Source organism: Rissa tridactyla, chromosome 16, assembly GCF_028500815.1.
Source record: "Rissa tridactyla isolate bRisTri1 chromosome 16, bRisTri1.patW.cur.20221130, whole genome shotgun sequence".
NCBI lineage: Eukaryota > Metazoa > Chordata > Aves > Charadriiformes > Laridae > Rissa > Rissa tridactyla.
Genome location: NC_071481.1, coordinates 3,707,660 through 3,729,745, shown reverse-complemented (window position 1 = coordinate 3,729,745; position 22,086 = coordinate 3,707,660). Strand labels below are relative to the sequence as shown.

Genomic DNA, 22,086 nt, shown 5'->3' with positions numbered 1-22,086 from the left:
ATCGCCCTAGGTGTTGTTTCCCATCAGAGTGGAGCAAAATGATTCCCTCAGAGTAGGCTTCTGCTCTTCTTCCCTAGGGAAGAATCACAAGGCCCAGAGTGGCAGGGAGCACGCAGGTGCCTCGGAGGTCATGTCAGCAGTACAGGGAGTCACTGGGAGGGCGGCTTATCAGCAATGTGATGTGTGACATAAGCCCTATTAAAGTGGTGCAGCAGCCCTAGCTGTGAAGAGGCATGTGCAGGAGCAGTGTGCCATTCAGCACTCAAACTTACGGTTTCACTGTAGCTATGGTTCCTGAGAGCCGTTGTCAGCAACTGCCATGGCTCTGGCACATCTGCCTCCCTGTAGCCTGTCTTGACCAAGTATCGTTCCTCTCCCTATGTGCATTTGCATGAGCAAAGTCAGAATTAGACCTCTGTAGTTGAGTCCGTCCTGGTGCTGCTGTGTTCTTAAGCACTGAACAAGTTTTCCGGGGTGCTTGAGTAATGGATGCTGGGAATGAGGCGCAAAATTAGATGCTCAAAATAATAGAGTTTCCAGCAGTATGTGCAATCACAGGACAATTGCGTGGAGCCTGGGCTCAATGCCATTGCTGTGGCTGACTTGGGAATGCAAGCTGTTTGGTCCACAGGGTGCTAACTGAATGTGGTCTTGGCAATATAACCCTATTCGGCGGGGCAGGCGGCGAGAATGTGCTTTGGGCCAAATTCAGATCATAGCTGTGAATGCTAGCTACGAAGGCTTAAATGAATCTTTTAACAGACTTGCAGTGTTCCCAGTAACCGTGTTTAGAACAACTTTATGAGTGGCCATTCCCAGAAAGTGATAAACGGTACGTACTAGCTGCTTTGTAATTGGAGTGATCCCACCTGCCCTCACATGAGAAATACCGTGATAGGATTCAAGCCCCTTGAGAATCCATCAAGAAACGTTGAGGATGAGCACCTCAGCCACATGCAGAGTGAGACAAGACACAGTTAATGATGTATCTTTCTATTGATGCTTGTAACCTTTATTTGGTTAGTGCTAGAAAGCATATACAATGAATTCCCTTTCCTCCCTCTGGTTATCTTCAAACTTGTGGAGTGTTATGATTTTTCTTATTTCTTTTCATGTAAATTTTGCTTGCATGAGGGATTTGTGGCAGTGGAGTGGCAATTCCCTTGACTGAATAATCTGTACCAGCAAAAGGACTCTCTTGTTACTGAAACCCTGTCTATAGGACTCATGTTGGTTTTTCAATGTTGAGCAAGCTTTTTTTTCCTGCTAATCTGTTATAATTTCTTAGCGCACAGGGAAAAACTCTAGTGAAAAACTCATTTTTGGTTTTATCGAGTTCATACTTTTGCAGTCTTGTGTAATTAAGATCCAGCCTTGTGGGTACCAGAGTACCAATAAAACATAGGATTTTGACTTTAGGAAAATACAAGAAATTTTAATACAACAGACAGGAGAGAGGTCCAGCATAGATGTCTAACGTGTTAGTTTTATTTAAAGATGGTTTCTTGGTGCTAGAGTAAGAAATGTTCTTTAAAAAACATCGAATAAATAAATAAATAAATAAATAAAAATAGGAATAACTTTCTGTTGAAGAGTTTAGAAAGCATCCGGCTTTCATCTTGGGAGGAACAGGTACTGTAAAGCATTCTTCAGAGTAGGGTATGGGGAGGTTGTCCTAATTCTTCCTGGAACCTGCAAGCCAAACATGACAGAAGTGTTACTAGAAAGTGTTTCTCTCTCAGTGCATGCACCATTGTTAGCAGTGCTTTTACCTACAAACATCAATAGAAAAACCAATACTAGCTTAAATATTAGACTAAAATGAATTCCTTTCTCAAACTGTGTCTTATTAAAGACTTAAATGAGAACCTGCTCCTCCCTTGCCGCGTGACACAGATGTAGTCTGTTCTGTTCAGTGAAATGGCTTAGACGGGACTCACCGTTGCAACCCATCCCACTCAGGGAGCCGATTCTGTCAATTCTCCTCCCAAAGCAGCCAGAATCTCTCATCATCCTGGGCATCTGCAGCCCCCTCAGTCTCTTGAGGAAGGGGTCCCTGTAGGACAGAGGGGTGCTGGGTGCTAGCCTGGGTTCAGCCTTCTGGTCGTCGCTGTCATCTATGAGCTCTGGTGGGATCTCCTCCTGGGTTTTGGGGTCTTGCAGGTCAGGATTGGACTCCAGGGCTTCAATCATTGCAAACTTATCCTCCAGTCTCTCCAGCAGAGCCTACAAGAGAAGGATTAATTTCATGAAACTCAGAGTTTTGTGGTCATTTGCTAGCTCTTCCCATCGTCCAACTCTGCATTCATCAGTGGTCCCATAGGCACCCCTAGGGAGACTGTCAGGTTGGATCCCAGGGTTGCTGGTGGTACGTGAGCTCTGCAGTAAATCCCTGTTCACATTCATTCCATCTATGGGTAGCTCTAGCTGAGAGCTGATTGAAGCCGCTTGCCACAGAAGTGTGTGTTACTGGCAAGGTTAGAAGAGCTCTTAGCGGAGGAAAAAAGCATGGTTCTGAGTTGCACAGGGAGATACTATTCAACCCACTGATGGTACACTGTCTGAAAGTACCTCTGAATCCATAGTCACTCCCATGTTCTCAGAAGTTGCCTGCAATGCTGCCTGCCAGCAGTTGGCTTTCTCTTTTTTTAAAAAAAATTTATTTATTTTTTGCTAAGATCATCTGCTTGCTTGTTACCCCAGGCTATTTCACTGAATGTCACTTGGTGAAGCTCTTGGCGTTTTCATTAGTCTGTGCTCCAAGAGTTCCAGGATTGTTGCTCCTTAAAGTAACATGCATCTCCCTGAAAATACCTGTATGCTAAATTTATGTCCTTATGTGACTTCTTCCTGGGTACCATTCTCTATAATTTTTAAGGCTTTGTGTAATAGGGGTCAGATAACCTCCTCAAGGCCAGCTCAACCAATTAGAGGAATCTAATTGTTCATCTCTAGAAGCAGAGTGGAGAGAAGTGAGCCTTACAGCTTGCTTGACAGTGAATGCATTTGGAAGCCACAGTTCTCAGCTAGCTGCTGGAATGCTAGGAAAAGCCTACAGACATGGGGCAGTTTTAGCTTTGGCTGACACTGTTTTAATCGTCTTAGGGAGTTTGTTCTCAGGGTCAGATGCTGCAAGAGGCTGACCACTGGTACCAGTCCACAAAAGTGTTTGAGCTTTCAGACTTCATTGTGCAAGACTGAGTCTTAAGCTTGTATTGTGCTGCAACAATGGATGTTCTCTATCATTCGTTAAAATATGCATGTGGTAATTTCATAACTCTAGAAGCTTTTCTGGTTGAGTTGTACTAAATGATCATACTATTCCTCTAGCAACTTTTTAAAAGTTTGACTTTGGGTGCTCTGCTTTACCTCCTCATCTCCCATCCACATGCAGCCAGTTCTCTAAAATCCACAAAGGTAGAGCCGTATGGCCATCCCGCTTCACTCTTCCTGCCATTTAGTGGGAGCTAAAACAGTAAGCTAAACAGCTGAACAGTAGCCCACCTGAAAGTTTTCTATTTGTTCTTATAGAGCTACTGTGATGATTTGTTCCCTCTCTGGGAGTTTGGTCCCAGGAACGTGGATGTTTAAGAGAAAAAGAACCAAAACCCCAAAGCAGACATACCACCACAGCATTGGAATTTTGTTTCCCACTGCTACCCAGGAGCTCAGGTGAAGCCAGCACTGGAAGATATTGCTCTACGGAGCTTCTTTGAACCCCTGTGAAGATCTGAGACTTTGTTCCCCCGGCATGCGATCGCTGATGTGGCTATCCAATTGTGCAAAAGAAAGGCAAAACAACGACCTCGCACTCCGCTAAGCACCCCAAAAGTTTAACCTTGCAAAAGAAGAGTCCTCACCTCCATGCTGGCCAGTTCTTTGGCAGGGCTGAGGCTGTAGATAGGGTTGGCTCTGCTGGACTGGAGTTGGATGAGCAGCAGAAAGAGGAAGCCACAGGAAAATGAGCCTTTAGTGTCCATGGCGCTGGGTTCGTTGGGAATAGGGAAGTTCAAGCTGTTTCTTCTGAGATGTCTCTTCAGGTCTCTCTCTTCCTTGTCCTATCCTCTGTCTTCCAAAGCTTGTCTTTTATACTCTTTGGGTGTGATCTCTGCTTCCTAGGTTATCGGTGGATTTATCTGGGGCACATTCCAGTCCCACTGCAGGCATGCAGCTCTGTCAAGGGAAGATTCCCTTTATTAGCTGTCATTAGGCAGCAGCTGCTGTTGCTGAGGAATGTATGTCACAAGTCAATGATTTCATGTCACTCCCCCTTCTCTTGATACCAGGCGCTGTGATTACATAGTCCAGTTGGAAATTCTTAGCAATTTTCTTTCAAGAGACCCCTATGGTCAGATTTACGGAGATGGGAAACAACCCTGAAACCGCTCTGAACTCCGCTCAGTTAGAAGCTTTCCATAGGGAAATTCCCTTTTACAGGGAAAACTATAGGCTTTTCAGATGGGTATTTGGTGGAGAGTAAAGGCTGAAGATAAATCTACTTTTAGGACACCTAAAGTATCGTGCACAATTTCCTTCTATATATGGAATATGCACAGCCACCGCATACCACGGAGTGTGCTGAAAATCCCAGGTTTGGGCCACTTCTCTTTTCCCATTGCTGTTGAGGTGATATCACCATTGAGACTTTGTATTTGTACGTTGCCAACAACAGAGACACCCTGATCTGCACCTCAATACAGACGATAACTTCTAGACTGACTGCAGGGAGACCGAGCACCTCCAGCCCCCCACGACAACTGACTTCGGCACTATTGAAAAACACTAGTCTTTATTAACTGCCAAACGTTTAAATCAATGGGATTTCTTTAAACATCGATGGTAAGGCTTGACCCTACATTAATAAATTTGAAGAAGAGATGGTCAGATTCAGGAATAATCTTCTCGTACCGTCATACAAGAAAGCAACTTGCTCGGCGAGAACTTTAGATAGATCGCTTTCGGTGTTATTCAGCAAAGGTATCAGAATCTGGCCCCAAGGAAGAATGAATTTGTGTGTATGTGTGTTTTGGGAGGGGTTAAAATGCAACATTTAGTTTAATATATTAAAAAGTATTTATTTGTTTCTTTGAGAGCTGAAGTTTTCAAGATTAGTTAGCAGTTTTTAGCTTAAATGAGAAATTACGCAAATGCAGCTTTGCTGCAAATTCCCCTTCCCGCATTGTCTTTGTGTTTATAGTGCAACTAAAAATTAATCTTTTTACAGAACTGCAGGAGAGTTCTAAATCATGAAGCGTATTGCTTACCCTGCATTTTCTTAATGTTTGTTGTTAATCTAAATTGAAACAAGAATCAATATATGAGGAAGTTGAATATGTCGGTCTAGTAATAATGTGTTGACTTTTAATACAAATATAGATCTTGAAAGAATCTCCTGAGTACATTTGCTAAATAGAACGATAAAATATTTCTCATGTCTTAAATGTCTTAACATGGTGTTTGTGTACAAACATGTGAACACGCTGTTCACATGATCCGCTACCAAAATTATACTAGAAAGGACATTCTCAAGGTTGTGAAGTCAAGCTCAAATGCTACTTTTTCCTAATACAGCCTGAAGTCAGCCCAACTCTGCGTGTGTTCTGATGAAGTCCTTTATTATAAGAGCACTCCCTATTTTTCCCCAATGTTTTCTTTTTTCAGTACATGGAGGCAGTACTAATTTTTTATATTATTGTGTGCCACAACACATTCTTATTTTGTGCAGTTCAAATTGTGCTTAAGAAAGAACTGAGATCCTGATAGTTTGTTTGGTTTTTGTTGTTGTTTTTTTTTTAAATTAAGACTCCATATTGCAATATCTGTATAATGCACTGATTAGTTACAGGTATTCTCTTCCTGCTGCTCTTGGGTGTGTATATGTTTGTCTGCACCAGGGTGTAACTTCATTTTGTAAACTGAGAAAGTGGGAAAAGATAAACCAGAATTATTTATTAATACTGACTGTCCAATTTAAGATAACTAGGATATGTTATTGTTTTATTTTTTGTTTCTGTCCTTTCACCCTCCCTACCCGCTAAGTATTCTCTAGTGCTGTCTCTGTGCAAAACCACTCTGTCGCTCGGTCTGCGTTTTGTCTGAGAGCTCAGTGCATCTGTAAAACAGCCCTTGGGGCACAAACCCAGCAGCAAGAAACCGAGGAACACAATATCAGTCACAGGTGTGAAATATTTAGCTTTGAGTGACCTGTCCCTGTGAAACAATCTAATATTCCAGGGCCGTATTCAATAACCTGGACCCAGAGATACTCCTTTCTTTTACTGCTTTGCTCATTTTCCTTCTTCTGTATTACACAGCAGATAAATGAGATGTAGGGTCCTGACTTCAGTCTTTGCAACACTTTTCTAAGAGAGGGAGATTTCTGTGCACTGTTTCATGCCATATGTATAGAATTACGTAGGTGGGATAAAATGGCTGATCGTCACTGTGTCTGTTGTATTTTCAAAGCCAAATTCTGCCCTCCATTATCCATCTCGCAGTCCTGCCAAAGCAAATGGAACGTAAAATGTCAAACTCAGCTCATCGTTGTTGAAACTGTAAAGCTCAGTTGTTTGTTTGCTTGTGGTATCTCAGTATCATCACCCTGGCACGATTAATATGAACTTTAGGCTTTATAGCCCAGCGATGCATAGTCAAGACCCAGGCATTGCCCATGCTCAGCTGGCCATTTGCCTAGTAAAAACCCTGTTGGGAATCTTTTAACAGGGCAGCAGATTCTTATAAAAAGCATATGGTGACTGGTTTTAGGGTTGGGAAATTGGCACATTTCCCCAGCATCCCAGGGTGTGGGGTAGGAGGTGTTGGGGACATGAGGCTCCATTAGAAAGCAGCTCAGAGCAGAGAGGGAGGATGGCACAAGGACAGAGCTCAGCTGAGGGTGACGCTGCCCTTTCCCCAGCAGGTTGGTGAGGTGTCCTTGGTTTTCAGCCCTGTAGGGCTGACTGTAAGCCATGGGGCTGGTGTCATGTGGATTCCTTCTGGTGATAGCTCTGTCCTGGCTGACGCCCCTAACTGCTGCACATCCTTCCAGCAATGTCCGTTCTCCTATTGCCATAGCGCAGCTGAAGAGTGCTAGAGTTATGATCAGTGTGAGCTGATCGTAAAGATCCGTTGTAGTTCTGTTCTGAGGAGGAGGCTGGATTTGGATGCCTTTCATCTCACAGTGACTAAACCCTTTGACAAGACTGTGCTGTACCCCACGCAAGCTCTCTTTCTCTGCCTCGCAATTTGGTTAGATTAAGAAGGAAATGAAGAGACAAGGCCATCAGTGCGGGAAACAAAAGGGAAATGTAATCATGTCTGGTACAGGGCTTGCAGCATCACCAAGATCATAGTACAGGCCATACAGCAATTGAGGTAGTTAAGTAGTGCCTCACTTTTTCCAGGGGGGAGGAAACTTATTTTAATCCCAAACGTGGATTGTTTCTCTCGCTGATCGGGATGTATTGTCTCTGTGGTGTGGCTGCCCCTTCCTCTGCTGGTCTCCCCAGGCTCAGTGCAGGCAGCTCTCAGTTCCTTTGGAGGAGGGTATTGGGCAATGCCTGGAGCCTTTCTGCCCGTTTAGGGCTCCCTGCGCTTCACAGCCTTGTCTTGAGAGCGCTTTGCGCAAGACCCGGGCAGAACAGGGAGGGGGCTTCGCTGAAGCCGAGTGCCGTAAGCTCGGGGAAGAGCCGCCCGTCCGAGCTGCCCCGGGCCGGGAGAGTCGGGCTGGGCAGGGGGGAGGCCGAGCCCCGGGCAGGCGGGGGGAGCCCCGGGCAGGCGGGAGGCCGAGCCCCGGGCAGGCCGGGGGAGCCCCGGGCAGGCGGGAGGAGCGGCGGGAGCCCGGCGGGGCCGGCGCTCGGGCTGCGGGGCGACTGGCGTCTGTCCCGGGTCCTGAACGCCGCCCGCCGCCAAGTGTATTTTTAAAGCGATGCAGCCCCTCCGTCCTTGGCGGCACCCTGTGCCGGTTCGCCGTGCCAAGCTTGGCGCTGATACCAGCGGCTTAGCCCGTGGGACAGGGACGCGTGTAGGACACTACCTGGAATTAACCCCAAGCCCGGTGCCCACCTCCTGCTCCTGGGAGGATTCGCAGCGTTTGCAAAGGCATCCCAGCTCACTGCCACCCTGACAGTGGCTCTCTAGTGCAGCGTGGAGGGTCACTGGACTGATTATTGTCCTGGAAAGATGCAACCACCATCCTTCCTGCTGCTGCGACCCTCCGGCAAAGGCTTGTCCGGGTCTGGTGGAATGTTCTGGCCAGGGTGGGGACTGACCCCTTAGTGCAGAGGGAGGGGAGAGCTCTTGCGGGGATTTGTGTATCCTCTGACCGTCTGCTACGCCGTGACCGAAAAAAACACTCACAAAAGGCAATGAAGGTTTTGTACAAAAGTTTATTGCTGCATACTCCACTCCCGCGGGGGCTCCGGGGGGAAGTCTGGCTGGCTGGCTGCTGGACACCGGCCTGGAGGCTCAGGAAGCGCTTGGGAGCCGGTCCCGGCTTCAGCTTCTCCCTCTCCTCCAGAAACCTGGCAGAGAAGGGGAGAGAGCTGCCGGGGGAGCCGCTCCGAGGCTTTCAGCCAGGGACAGCGGCCGCTCTCAGCGGCTGCCCCGGCCACCTCTCCGGCCTCCCCCGCCTCCCTGCACCGCGGGCTGCCGCGGGCTCTAACCCGGGACCTACGGGCTTTGTACTGGTTGCATCCCAGCCCCGTCTGCGCTCCGATCCTCTCCATCCTCGTCCCAAAGCAGCCGGAGAAGTGCCTCCGTCTGTAGGAGGAGAGGAGGGTCCTCCATTGGTTCTGCCCCTCCGCCGGCTGGGGAGGGCTGGGCGCCGGGTACGGGGCAGCCGGCGGGCCTCTCTCCGCCCCCGGCAGGTCCCACTCGGAGCCGCCGTCCTCAGCCCCGGCCACCGGTTCGTCTTCCAGGCCCGGTTCCCCTTCCTCCTCCCGGAGCTGCCCCAGCGCCTTCAGGAGGTCCTGGAGAGGGAAGGAGAGGGGAGGAGCGACGGCCTTGCGGGGGGACAGGGAGCCCCGCTTCGCCCCGGCGGGACGGGTAGGGGTGGGAGCCCCGTCCCGTCCCGGCCCCGGTACCTGCAGGGACCGCAGCTCCGCATCGTGCTCGCCGTCGGCCGGCTGCGCTCCTGCCCACGGCAGGACAAGCAGCAGCAGCGAGGCCCCGCAGCACAGACCTGGGAGCTGCATCCTATCCTATCCTATCCTATCCTATCCTATCCTATCCTATCCTATCCTATCCTATCCTATCCTAGCTCGGCACCCTGTTGCTGCTTTGCCCATGGATACCTCTCCTTATATCCCCACTCTCTGCCCGGAGGGAGCTCAGCTGCCTCCTGCCAGATCCCCGCAGGAACCGGAGTGCCACCCTCTGCCCTGCAGCTTCGATAAGGGAACTGGTTACAACTGGCCCCACAGGTGACCCTCCAGGTAAGGGGAGTCCCCTGAGTGCAGCAAATCCTCCAGAGGAAGAGAACTGCCCCGAGTTGTCTCCTCCCCTCCTGGCAGCACTCATTTTCCCAGTGATTTTCTCCCCCTCCGCTCTCCGTCACTGTTAGGTAGGAGTTGATGCAGTGAAGGGACCTTGCACTTTCTGCCTGTTTGCGGTTCCCCACATCTGCAGGCACACAGGAGCTGTGAGCTGGTACAAGCAGGGGGTTGATTTCCCCTCAAGGGGATAAGGGATGGATCACTTCTCCTCCATGGGGGAGAGAAGTAGGGGGAACTGGAAATTTTCTTCTATCTGCAGCAGCTCCCAACAGCTTTTTCTTCTCTGTATGCATATTTTTATGCTATGCGAATAGACCATGTCCTGAGATTTGGGTTCAGGAGATTTTCCTTCCTTGCGAGTTCATGTGATGATGGTTCTTGCCTTCCTCTGGCATTGCTGGCAGGCCCTTCCCCTCTATAGCTAAGAGGCACTAACTTTTTAGTGGCCTAAGCATGCCTTGAGCGATGGTGTAGCTGACCACTGTGCTATAAACATTACTTGCTCTGCAGCCATGCCTTGGCTTCAGCAGCGAATCAATCACCACCCTCTCCTCATACCCCACCATCTTTCTCATAAATGATGGTGTGTCCTGTCCCTCACAGCTTGGGTTGGGGCAAGAAATTCCTATGGAACAAATGTTGTTTCCAGAAAGCCCAGGCACCTTGCTCAAAGACAGAGATTTTCTAGACCTTTGGATTTATGCTCTGCAGATAAAAGTGTCAGAATTACCAATTTGGTGACTGTAACAGGCAGCCTGTTTGTATGAAACTTTCTCTTATTTCGCCTCAGAGCTTTGCAGCAGTTTCTTAATTACTTTCAGTAAAACTTTCGCTTTCTTTCCTGTGTGAGTGGCAAATTTCAACTACAAATGAGTACAATTTCCTCTGGTCCCGGGGTGCAAATCAAGATGATCCTGTTAGATCCTCACAGAACAAAAGGCAGAACCTATTGATATCCTGTGGGTAGAGCAGCAGACAGGGTCCTTTCAATCACCGCCTGGGTAATGTTAAAGCAATTGCACAAAGTCTCTGTCTTCTGGCCTCCTCGTTTGCTTAGCCAGTATACTCATACATTTCTCTGATTTCACTTGATATGCAGTGATTTCTGCTTGGGCCTTTAATGCAGAGACTGTCCTAAAGCTCAGCAAAGCCAAAGAAAGCCTTTTGTCTAAGTTTAGAGGGTTTTGAACCAAGCTGTTGTGGTCTTACTATTACTAGGTGCTATATGAAAACAAGCAACAACATGTATTATGTTTTTACATCTCCTTCCCCCATTGTCTTGTCTTTCTGTTCCACAAGTCTACCTACAGCTGACATAATTTATCTTAGATTGGAAACAAACAGGTAATATCAGCCGGGGTGGGACAACGATCTCTGCGTCCAGCAGTTTTAACAGTTGGCAAGTGGTTTTGTTTAAAGCATCACAGCAATGAAGAATCTGGCAGAGAAATGAAGTGTGTGTTTTGAAAGTACGGTACAGAAGGAAGGAAGCTCGCATCAGGTGGGAGTGTTATGTTGATAGAGAAGAACAGCAAGATAGCTGAGGTGAGGATGTGCATCATCCTCAGTTTTGTGTGTAGTAAAGACAGACAGGAGTGGAAAGGGATAAAGCAGTGACTGTACAGGATCTGTGTGATGACCAAGGGAAATAAGTACAACTTGGCCCTCTAATAATAAACTAGGCAGACTTGAGCCTTGGATGAGACCAAATCTTGATTGCTTCCTAACATCACTTATAAACAGGTACTCCAAAAGCAGACACATTTGAGAAAAATATCTGTATGTTCCTTTCTGTGTAGGAGTAGTTTTATTGTAGGCTTTTCTCATCAGCAACTTCTGTAATCCTAGTCTGTAAATTCATGCTGCTTAGTGGAGATGGAAATGACACAGCTAGAGATGAGCTTCCTCCATCTGACTGGCATGCTAACTTCAAAGGTTAGCTTTGATTATTTAAATGCTAATAGAACTCACCAAATTACCTAAAGTACAAACACACCTGGCTTTGGTCCTAGGGATCTAATTAGGGAGCCTTTTATGTGAAATAAATTGTTCTTGCTTTCTGAAAAGTGGCTTTTTAAAATGTTCACACAAAACGCCAGGTGATGGGATGGCACGTTACCAGCTCAGCCTCTGTGGAGTTGGAGCTCTTATCTGTTTCTTACTCATCTTCTGTAGGATTCTGTTCACAAGTGCTCACAGCTCAGTCTTCAATCTCCTCTGACCTCTGTTATTTTATCTGCAAATAATTTCAGTGACCCACAGTTTATGTTAGTGTAGCTGAGTTTGGAAAAAGGCTGAGGATGTCGAGGAAACTAACTCCAGTACCACTTACCCTTCATTGGATTTTCAGTGTATTCAGTGTTGAAATTTCAACATCAGGAAGCTTTTATGCCTATGAGAATGTGCCTGCTCCTAGGGTTACTGAGAGCTGGGAGCAAACTCTCAGACCCAGGATTATTAGGAAGGAGGCTGTAACCTTCACGTTAGCACCAACTGTCACAAGATACTAGCTCTTCATTGTTTGACTCCCTGTAGGCTGGGTGGATTAACCGTTCCACCATATAGGTTGCACCTGGGCCAGGCCTGGGGCTAGCATACCTGAGGACAGACTCTATTTAAGAGAGCTGGATGCTTTGTGTCAGGCTCCCACAAGTAAGCATGTTTGCATCTTCTTAGCATAAGTAAATTGTTGTGTTTTGAGGGAAAAGAAGTTAAAATCTCTTCCTAACTGTATGAAGGTATGTTAAGTTAGAACAATGAATCAGAAATCTCTTTGCTCATGTTTGTGTAGGGCAGAGGTCTTTGTATGATGGAAACTGCAGCCTGGGAGAGTGTTATCTGTATGGCCCAACAAGAGTCCAGACTTCCAGGAGAACCTGTCCATGGATTACTGTGCAGTCTATGGGGCTCTATCTAGAAAAGCTGTTCATACTGATCAGGCTGCAGTGTTAGTTTTAAGACATGCATAGCCTGTCTGTTGATACGTGAATTATGCTGATTACTGCTTTACTCTTTCATCCTCCATTCTTCACTTTAATTCTTCATCTGACTGGTGAAATGCATCATTTTATTATTGTTTTGCTTAGGAAAGGCAACACAGAATATAATAAATTCATTACATGGACTATTCCATTATTCGAGAGCTTGTACTGAGGGGTGGCTATGTAAGTGATGAGACCATTCCTTACCAGTGCCTGTCTGTTTAGGGCATTTTCACTGTTGCTGCTGTGTTGTTCTCAAAGTTAACTTAAACAGAGTAAGTAGCAAACAGCATAAGACCTAATAAAGACTGTTAACCAGAGAAGCCTTCAGGATACGTTGTTGAATTTCCTGCTCAGGATTTGTGTCGATAGCCTCATAACTACTGGTCTGAGGAGAGAAAGATTCTGGAGGATGGAGTAGCCATAGACAGGTAGAATTAGTGGTAATTTCTAAATGTGCAAGAGAGATTGAAAGAATAAAAGATTGCAAGAAAATAGAGAAGCTGTTGGTACCTTGTGCAAGGGGAGTGTATCTCCATTAACAAATCATTCTGTGCTTTCTGGTCTCAGATAGTCAGCTCTGAAGCGTAGAATCATATGTTTAGGAGCTGCTTGTTGTGATGTTATTCTCAGAGCAAGTCTGTGGCTTCAGGGTGGAAACTATATATTGCAAATAGCAGGAGAGAACAACAAAGCTGTCTCTAGTTTGGTTCTGAATAGCTCCCCAATGAGTCCTGGGTTGCCTTTGTTATATGGGAATTGTGGTTAGAAGGAGCAGAACTAAATCATAGAGTTTAAGTCATTGAGGCAGACCCAGAAACTGGATCTGTAGCTGCTCTGTGCAAACAGGCTTTCTTAATGAGAGCTGAGCTGCCAGAGATTCAGAGCACATGCAGCTAGAAGGCTGCCGATGAACTTGCTTTGCATGGATGTTTGTGCTCCATGTTGCAGTTTATATCCAGGGGTCCTGTTAGGAATAGGTTCATTACCAGAATATTTTCTTCCAGGATCATCTGTCTTGTGGGCAAGAAAATGGGAGGAGTACAACTGTGTAGCCCATCTGTCCACTCCAAGCAAAAGGCTGGAAGTGAACAGCTGTGCCTTCATTTGTGACCGTCAGCGAAGACATTTGTGTGAGCAGCCTTATGGACTTCCATGGAGCTGCTTGCAGAGTTCAGCTCTCATCAGCGTCGGGACAGCACAGTCATGGTCTTGGCAAACCAGCCTTCACACAGAATTCCTTTGGCTCAGGATGTTTGCCAAGTAGCTCTTCTCCCATTTGTTCATAGTTAGATTCAGTGAATACTGGTCAGATACACATATTTTTTATACAATCTTGATTTTTTTTGTTGAAAAATACTTTGCGCTATCTGCACCTGCCTGTGGAAGAGTACGTGGCCTTTAACTTTCTTTAAAGTAGGTAGCATTTTTTTTGTACAAGGTAAGATATACTAGTAAGAAACGAGTGTTTTCCTCTGTCAGTGGCAGATCCAAATGCAGAGTAACAGCTTTCTACTGATGTCAGCTAAGACAGCTACCCTTTTAGTTCAAATTGTGGTGGTCAAAGACTTGGGGCTGTGTGTCCTGGTTTCTGATGGCTTTTGTGAAGATGGCTATGTCAGTCTTCTTCCTGTTATACTTAGGTTTAGATAGTAGTATCAACTTCAGAAATGTTCCTTTGGTAAAAAGAAGGGCTTATTTGATTGGGGTTTTTTTGTTTGGGTTTTTTTTTTTTTTTTTTTTAAAGTGCCTAAGATGTCCTTTTTACCAGAAAGCAGCCCTCTTTAGTGCTTCTGAATTCTAGTGGATTGTGTCTAACTGCAAACTGGGGCACTGTTTCAGTCAGGAATGATGCATGAAAGAATCACAGCAAAGGCTTGAAGCAAATTCACCAAATTATGGAAAACAGTTTATTATCTGTGACATAATGAGACTTGTTTATTTATACATTTAATACACAAACAGTACAAATGGCTTTTGTAATTGAAATTCAGATAGATGTTCACAAATTATTACTCCGATACAAATAGACAGTACAGCAATGGTGTGTTCTACTGGCCGAGTAATTCAGGGGATGGGTGGGGTGCAATTCGCTCAGTACGTCGTGTAGTAGACGGATTGGTGGAGCCGATGTGAATAAGGGCTGAATATCTCTCTGAAAGGCAAGAGATCCTTTGAAACCTCAAAGTCAGTCCTGTCAAGAAAGCAGAAGAATAAGTAAAAGAAAGAGAAGTGGACAGGATTTCACACATGGAAATTAACTGATTTCTTACTGTTCTAGGGCCAGGTTCAGCTCCACTGTTCTGCTCAGAGTTTCTTTGGATTGACACAAGCATCCCTGGGGAGCTGGTGAAAATCTCTCTGATCTGGCTTCTGTGACAAGATGAAACACATACAGCTGACTTGGAGGAAGGAGTGAAAGCAGGTAAAGCAGAGATGTGGCGTCCATAGGTTTTAAGTATACGTCTGATGACAGTGAGTTTTGAGGAGGGTAAAATTAGTAAACTGTGTTTGCGATAGGAGGGTAAAAGTAACTTTTAGGCACCATTTCCTTAAAGCTGAATTCAATCTGCTCTTCTGCATACCAATGCAAGTTATACACAAACACAAAGACCATCTGCCTCTGGCTTTCTCTTACCATAGTAAGCAGTTAGCATCCCAGTCCACTCAGTGACCCGATTCTGTCCAGCTTGACACCAAAACAGCCCCTGGAGAGGCCCTTTTTGCTTCTACCTCGGTATCTACGGGGTAATTTTAGGAGATCGCTGAAGAACCTCTGGACAGCACTATCACCCGTGGACATGCTCTCAGGCTGGTCCCTGGTGTTTTGGGCCCACTGGAATTCAGGGTCTTGCTGGTCAAAGGCACCTGTTGGGATCATGTCATCTTGCTCACGGTCCCTCTCTTCTGAGAGCAGGGGATGCTCCAGGTCCTCATCTAACAGTTTGGACAGACTCTGAAAAAAGGGAAAGGTGGTGAGGGAGGAGAGGAGAAAAAGAAGGGGTTCTGGGAACTCTCATTATTTTCTTATAAGCCATGCTCAGTGCCAAGTTTGGAGAAACTTATTTTGAACATTTATCAAAAGATGAAAGTACTTGAAGTGATTTCTGAAGCTGATGATGCTTATCTTTAGTTTCTTCTGGCTCACCAAGCTGCTTTGAGCTAACACTGTATGCTCTCTCAAAACGCTCTAAAGCTCTATGCTGTTACCATATTCTAAAGTTCTGAGCTGACAAACTGATGGTTAAGTCTTTCCTGGAGCTGGGGATCTGGGGTTTGGGCTAAATTGTGAAAGAAAATGAAAGAGGCTTGGTCAAGAGTGAATAAGGAACAAGAAAAAATGGTTGATACCTTGGAATAATAAGAGAAATTATGTGATGACAGGAAACATGCTGAAATTGATGCTAGAAGGATTGTATATTTCTTTACAGATTGGGAGGCTACTTCATATTTGGGAATACCAGATCCCTGGTTAGGTAGCTGAAATGTGTTTTCCTAATGACTTGGAATTCCTGCACATGCGAAAACACACACACACACACACACTCTCTCTCTTTTTCTCATGTTCTACCTCTGGGACTCACAAGCAGTCCCTGCTTTACTGAGCTGAGGAGGAGATCATGCAGGTACAACCCATTAATTCCTTTTTCAGGTTAAACCGAGGGCTTCGGGGAGGAGCATGCAGGTGACTGCTCTAGGGCTCTAGAGAAGAGTCCTTCCAGAAAAATTTCTTTTACTCTAAAAGCTTATTGCTTTACTCAGTCCCAGGATGACCCTAAATCTGCAATCCCCAAAATGACCCCACAGGAAAAAAAAAAACATTTCCCTTTCAACTGCCTTGTGTGATCAGAAATTTAAATCCAGTAATCGATGACTCTAGTTTCCCTCCATTTAATAACTGTGTCTGCCCACCTCAGGGTTCCTGCTGTTGTGATCTATTTGAATGTCTCCTACTGCTTTAGCTGGGGTTGGAAGAAATGGAATTAATCTGAAGTGTCCAAGTCCTAAAGAAGTACCAGCTTCTTTCAGTTCTAATGAGCAGCCAGTCACTTACCTGTAAGCTGGAAGTGGGCCTGGCCCTTGCCTGGTTTTGACTGACAATAAGCAGCAGAAGGAATCCAGGACAAAAAAGAAGTTTCAGGTTCATCTTCATGTTTTGGTGTCTCTGATTCCTCTTCCCCTTCAGTCTCTCCAGTTCAGTGTTTCTCTGTGTCTCCAGCTACCAGCCTTTATATCTTCCTCCAACCCCTCCCAAGTCTACCTTTTGAGTTCCTGCCAGTGCAAGGATTGGTTTGAGGTTCTGATCTGTTTTCCCAGGAGGAGGAGGGAGGAAATAGTTCTCTTTTCTAATGGCGAATAAAAGGAGCATTTTACACTTAGGCAATGCAGCATCATTCTGTTGCTGTGGATCTGAAGGTCCCTGCAGCCTGCTGTCTTGGTGCCGCTTACGTACGTCAGTTTGCTTAGCGCAGTATTCCTTGGGTTGACTGCTGAACCTTTCCTTTCCATCCAGAGAAAAATAATTGTGAGAAAAGTATAAAGTGAGACAGGAAGCAAATTATATCCACTACGCGTTCACCTGGCTCCTTTGTCACAGTGAAGTACCAAATCAGAGGGATGGGGGTCTCATAAAACATGCTGTGTCAAAGCAAGGTGTTATTACCTAACATAATAATATGGCATTGGTAACCTATGAGATGAAAGAGTGTTATTTGGAAAAGGGAAATCCCAAGTCCTAAAAACATGCCCAGTTGCGTTAATTACTGGCCTGAATGACAGGGAGGGTGGCTGAAACCAGGCTAACAGGCACAGAAAGCTTCTGCATGGCTTAAGTTGAGGAAGGAATTCCTATTCTCCCCTGGATCCAGATTAAAACATTTCCTCTATGTGTTCTTTCTCAGGTTTTCATACACAACTTGTATTAAATCTGAAAGTAGTCTGAAAAGAAGCACAGCTTTTCTTTGCAACATGTACAGGGACGTTAAAGAGCTGCAGGAGCAGAATGTGTGTTTGGTGTACACTTTTTTTTCTTTTTCCTTTTTCTTTCTCTCTTCCTTTTTCTTTCTCTCTTCCTTTTTCTTTCTCTCTTCCTTTTTCTTTCTCTCTTCCTTTTTCTTTCTCTCTTCCTTTTTCTTTCTCTCTTCCTTTTTCTTTCTCTCTTCCTTTTTCTTTCTCTCTTCCTTTTTCTTTCTCTCTTCCTTTTTCTTTCTCTCTTCCTTTTTCTTTCTCTCTTCCTTTTTCTTTCTCTCTTCCTTTTTCTTTCTCTTCCATGAATTGAAGCACCAGCTTCAAACAAAATGAACTCTGTCAGATGTTAGAGGGAGCAGAAGAAACTGATTCAGTTCTCAGCCAGGGTCTCGAGGGTATTTAAATTACTGCTGTTGGCCAGACCTCCCTCTACTGTAAAAGCCCCTGGGAGATATGTTGGTGCCCTAATGAAGATGTGTGCAGATAAACGATTCTCCGAACACCTCGTCTATTCTAATGAGTGTTTTACTAGGTTCCATACCCAGCAATGACCCTTCTCCTGTTTTGTGGGCATTGGGGAAGAGCAGCGATAAAATCTGTTAAGTTGCATCTTTTGTAGGGGCTTGATATTTGGCCCCACTGAAAAATGGAAATGCTCTTGAGTAAGCAATAACACATCTTGATCTTTCACTGCATTTTTACACACATGTGATGCAGAAAGCTAAAGGCCATTAAGCTGAATCTGTATGGAGTAAATGGAAATGAAGGACCATCTGGCACTTTTCATCTCATCTTTGAGGTTAAGAGTCTTGTTGGTACTGAAAGCTTGGAAAAAATGATTCTGTGATGTGCCAGCAGGTTTAATATTTTCAGCCTTTTTTCATCTGCAGATCAGTTTAAGACACAATTGTTGTGTGTTTCTAGAAATGGGTATTCTAAGGAGGCAGCTTATGAACATCCCTCTGGGACAGAAAGGGAGGTCTGATGTTATTGCATTGTTGGGATTTCTTTGTTGGTGGTGTTGATTAAAACCACATTTGACCTGAATCTTACTAGAAAATGAAATCATCATTTCAGAGGTTTGAGGTGTGTACTTTGCAGTGTAACAAGACAGTAAGAGAAGATCAGGACAGTTTGGGGCTCATCTCTTCTCTGAAAAAGCCCTAGGGTTGGTTTGTTGGTTTGACTGGCTTGTCTGCATACGTGTAGATAATAAATTTTCTTCACCTCAAGATATTTGAACTGATTTTGGGGGACTTCTCAATTGTGTCTCTGGTAACTGTTGGAAATATATACACTGGCACAGGCCTCATCTACGGCTACGTTGGTAAAATCAGAATAATTACAGTTGGAAATGACTTCTGGAGGTCTGTGGTACAATCTTGTGCTAAAAGCAGAGCCAATTTAGATCGAATTGCTCAGTGCCTTGTCAAGTTAAGTTTTGAAAATCTTCAAGAAAAAATTACTTCCTAATATCTAGTTATAATTTTCCTTGTTGTAACGTGTGTCGTTGCCTCTCATCCTAATGCTGTGCAGCTGGATACTGTCCTTAAGCAGAACAAAAGTATGTTCCGTATCCCAAAACAATGACACTCAATGTGAGTGCCGCATAACCTCGACAACGAGGACAGCTTCAGTCCGTCTAGTCAACAGCTGGGATCAAATTAGATTTAGTGCAGTGGAAAGAAGTAGTTAGAAAAAGTAAGTCATCCAGCAAAAGTCTTTGCTTTTACGTTCTGGATCTCCTCAGGGTTTAGAGTAGCATCAAAAATCAGTATCTGAATATTCACAGCAATTTCAAAAATTGCCATTAGAGACTTCCACAACAAACTTCAGTCTACAAGAAGGGAGGAACCCCTGAGGACAGCAGAAAATATCTGGGAGATAGGAAATGGCTTTGTGCCCATTTCTGAGATGATTTGAGTCTTCATTTGTATGGTGAATCCTCCATATAGTGTGGAAGGAACTATCAAGTTGCTCATCTCCAACGGTAAATTGTTTCCTAGCTTACCGAGATATTTCTCCTGTACCAGCAGAGATATTATTTCGTATTAGAAGAGTAGAGTTAGGGCATACTATTCCTCTGGGAATATATCTGCCTCGTCTCTACAGGCTGCTGTGAGGAAGGTGAGCTCTGAAGTTGATAGTGTGTGGCATGCTTAGACAGGTACCGTTAGAGTACTGCCGCAGTAACTCGTTATCCTCCTTCTCTTCCCTAGCTCAGTGACCCCTTTCGGCTTCCCCCTCCTTCCCCCTGGCTCAGGCCAGCATTTCCTGGCTCACTGCAGCTGGCTGAAAGGGCAGTGACGTGTTTGGAGCACTTTTGTCAAAGTCGGATCGCCAAGTCCTTGATGGAAGCTGGCACCAGGGGCCCCTCATTACAAGACATTAACATTTAGCTGTGGTATCCAAGCATTTGCCTAGTTGTCCCCCTCCCTTGCCCTCTCCTGAGTGGTCTAGCGGCTGAGCTGAGGCAGGTTCAGTGCACAGCATCATCATGAGCCCAGGCTTGGCTGGTAATTACCCAGCTGCGGGTGCTCTGCTTGCTCTTCTGGCACTTTTTTGGCTCTACTTAGGTTATATGCTGACAGCAAGGCCCTGCTGGAGGAGGGAGCACAGGGGGATCTGCAGCAGCCATTGTCTCTGCAGAAAAACGACTTGGCACAACTCACCTGCTGTAAAGCTGGAATGTGTCCACTGGGTCTGCACCAGCGCAATCCAGAGAAGAATTTGGTCCCTACCTCAGGGATGGCTGGGACTGTGTACTGGGAGGAACTCTGGTCTCCTGGTGTCTGTGGTAGCCCATCTGGGGGCAGTAAGCCAAACCTTCACGACTGGGTGACTCAGAAGGGACTTCCCTTGTGGGCTGGTCATGCCACTGCACACATTTCCTCGCTCCTCTTCCTGTCCAACAGCACTTTCTGTGGAGCTGTAAAGGCCAGTAAGAGGATAGATTCAGTGCAGACCCCACTCTTCTGGAGTCCCAAGAATGCATTTTGCCTTTGCCTGATCTGTTCTGCTCTCACTAACGCTCACTGATCTCTTTTGATAGGGGTGACAAGGGGTATTTTCTTCTGTAGCCCTTTGGGACAAGAAGAGGCATAGGCCACCCGAGGACAAGGAGGGCAGCAGGCTGGCATTCAGTAGCAGGTTGTAGGTGGCTTTGGAGCATTGGGTTTTGATGGCAAAATTTTAACATTAGGTTTGTCAGGCACATTTTATCACGTTCTGCTGACACTAATGAAGCCCAGCAGGGAAGCAGCAGTGAGGGAGGGGGTGAAATAGCTGGAGATTGTGCTCAGTGCCAGTCAAATGGCTGTCTCAGTATGGTCTGTGGCTCGATGCTGCTTGCTGGGAGAGTACTTGGGCCCAATTCTGATCTCTGCCGCAGCAGGGTTGGAAGCAAAGAGGCCGTGTGGGATTTCTGCATCTGGCCTCTAGCAGCCATGATCAGTCTGACTTCTCTCGTTATCCCCCTGTGCTGGCACTTGGATGGCATTAGGGAGAGAAGTGCAACGTCCACTGATTCATTGGTGGTGTTCCTGGCTCCCTTTGCAATGATTCATCTCCCAAAGGAGTTTTTCCTTCATGCATGAGGGCATTTTTAGGTCCTGCTGGGTGGTTTGATGCTAAAGATCCGTGACTTTGCTCTGTGCTAGTCTTGCTGATGTTTATAACAATTTTGCTGTAAATTCTTTTGAGATCTAGAGGCAAGCTGGTTTTCCCGAGGTACTTTAAACACACAGAGTCCAATTGCCTGTGGTTCAGCACTCTTCAGCAAATGGTATCCTCAACTCTCAAAGGAAAAAGTGGAGAAGGAATGGATCAAGTTATAGATGCAAACAATAGTCATAGAGCAGTGTAAAGCAGATGAAATAAATGTGAAAACTGCTGGAGAGCTGCCGTGAAAACCACAGGGGGCTTTTACAGGTTGTAGTACTGGAGAAGATTCTCAGATTAATCATGGTAGGGTGATGGGAAGAAAGGAGGAGTTTTGTATTAGACAAATGTGAGAAGTAAGTGGGGAATGAAGGCTAGGCAAACGCTGTAGGGTCAGCTGAAATAAAATTCAGGATTTTTGGAGACACTAGTAAAATGGATCCTGAAACAACCAGAAAATGAGCTGAGGTGTTTGGAGCAATGGCACAAGAATTCTGTTTGGTGCCTGGTGAGAGGCAGAGGCTTAAAGTACTACTCACGTTCCATAAATCCTCACCTGAAACTATACTTTTGGCTAAGCTTCATCTCTAGCAAGATGAACAGCATCTGGCTGCCCAGTTGTTTTGGAAAGGTGGGAACGTCAACACAGGCAAGTTGTAGGTATTCACCCTGCAGCTGAGAACATGGATTAGCTGTGCATGGTTTTAAACCATGTAGGTCCTTTTAGTCCTGTGGTAGCCAGTCTTTCCCCCCCTGCTTTTTAAGTTCGTTCTCAGAAATTCTTAGGCTGATCTTGAGATTACATTCCCCAGTTGTCTTGAGCTGTGAGAGAGATTTTCCCAGCACAACTAGAAGGTCATTCCTGTGAGATCCCATTTAGCGTTTTTACTTCGGATTGACTGCCTTTGTCGTTAACCAGGTGTGTGGTGACCTCTTCTGGTGAGTAGAGAATATGCCTTCAAGTTCGGGTAGAACAAGTTCTG

General features: G+C 45.6%; 4 protein-coding genes across 6 annotated transcripts in view; 1 reads left to right on the top strand and 3 right to left on the bottom strand.

The window, feature by feature from the left end:
* The window catches only part of CLCN6 (chloride voltage-gated channel 6), a 66,850-nt gene that overhangs the window by 25,417 nt on the left and 19,347 nt on the right, over positions 1–22,086 (top strand). For 2 of the 3 annotated variants that reach the window (XR_008469552.1, XR_008469551.1), the window contains exon 23: positions 14,757–14,900. Coding sequence is in view for 1 of the 3 variants with exons in the window: in XM_054222758.1 (XP_054078733.1) it covers positions 13,483–13,530 (48 nt within the window). In the remaining 2 variants the exon portion in view is untranslated. Of the gene's footprint in view, positions 1–13,482; positions 13,579–14,756; positions 14,901–22,086 lie in introns of those variants that run through there. The other variant, XM_054222758.1, reaches the window with a different exon arrangement.
* LOC128918505 (natriuretic peptides A) lies at positions 977–4,075 on the bottom strand. Its single transcript, XM_054222767.1, has 3 exons — positions 3,861–4,075; positions 1,941–2,226; positions 977–1,692 (listed from the first exon to the last, which is right to left on the bottom strand). Exons 1-3 carry the CDS (start codon positions 3,978–3,980, stop codon positions 1,676–1,678), a joined length of 423 nt encoding a protein of 140 aa, XP_054078742.1. The 5' UTR covers positions 3,981–4,075; the 3' UTR covers positions 977–1,675.
* NPPA (natriuretic peptide A) lies at positions 8,384–9,218 on the bottom strand. Its single transcript, XM_054222766.1, has 3 exons — positions 9,084–9,218; positions 8,675–8,969; positions 8,384–8,522 (listed from the first exon to the last, which is right to left on the bottom strand). Exons 1-3 carry the CDS (start codon positions 9,192–9,194, stop codon positions 8,497–8,499), a joined length of 432 nt encoding a protein of 143 aa, XP_054078741.1. The 5' UTR covers positions 9,195–9,218; the 3' UTR covers positions 8,384–8,496.
* LOC128918506 (C-type natriuretic peptide 1-like) lies at positions 15,126–16,628 on the bottom strand. The gene is made up of 2 exons (XM_054222769.1): positions 16,530–16,628; positions 15,126–15,431 (listed from the first exon to the last, which is right to left on the bottom strand). The coding sequence occupies exons 1-2, from the start codon at positions 16,626–16,628 to the stop codon at positions 15,126–15,128; spliced, it is 405 nt and encodes a 134-aa protein (XP_054078744.1).

Excerpts from the sequence above, each read along its gene's own strand:
- LOC128918505 (XM_054222767.1), bottom strand. The coding sequence starts at position 3,980 with ATGGACACTAAAGGCTCATTTTCCTGTGGCTTCCTCTTTCTGCTGCTC. Across the intron at positions 2,227-3,860 it reads AAGAACTGGCCAGCATGGAG|GCTCTGCTGGAGAGACTGGA; the intron begins GTGAGGACTCTT and ends CTTCTCTTGTAG.
- NPPA (XM_054222766.1), bottom strand. The coding sequence starts at position 9,194 with ATGCAGCTCCCAGGTCTGTGCTGCGGGGCCTCGCTGCTGCTGCTTGTC. Across the intron at positions 8,970-9,083 it reads CGGAGCTGCGGTCCCTGCAG|GACCTCCTGAAGGCGCTGGG; the intron begins GTACCGGGGCCG and ends TTCCCTCTCCAG. Across the intron at positions 8,523-8,674 it reads ATGCAACCAGTACAAAGCCC|GTTTCTGGAGGAGAGGGAGA; the intron begins GTAGGTCCCGGG and ends CTTCTCTGCCAG.
- LOC128918506 (XM_054222769.1), bottom strand. The coding sequence starts at position 16,628 with ATGAAGATGAACCTGAAACTTCTTTTTTGTCCTGGATTCCTTCTGCTG. Across the intron at positions 15,432-16,529 it reads GGCCCACTTCCAGCTTACAG|AGTCTGTCCAAACTGTTAGA; the intron begins GTAAGTGACTGG and ends CCCTTTTTTCAG.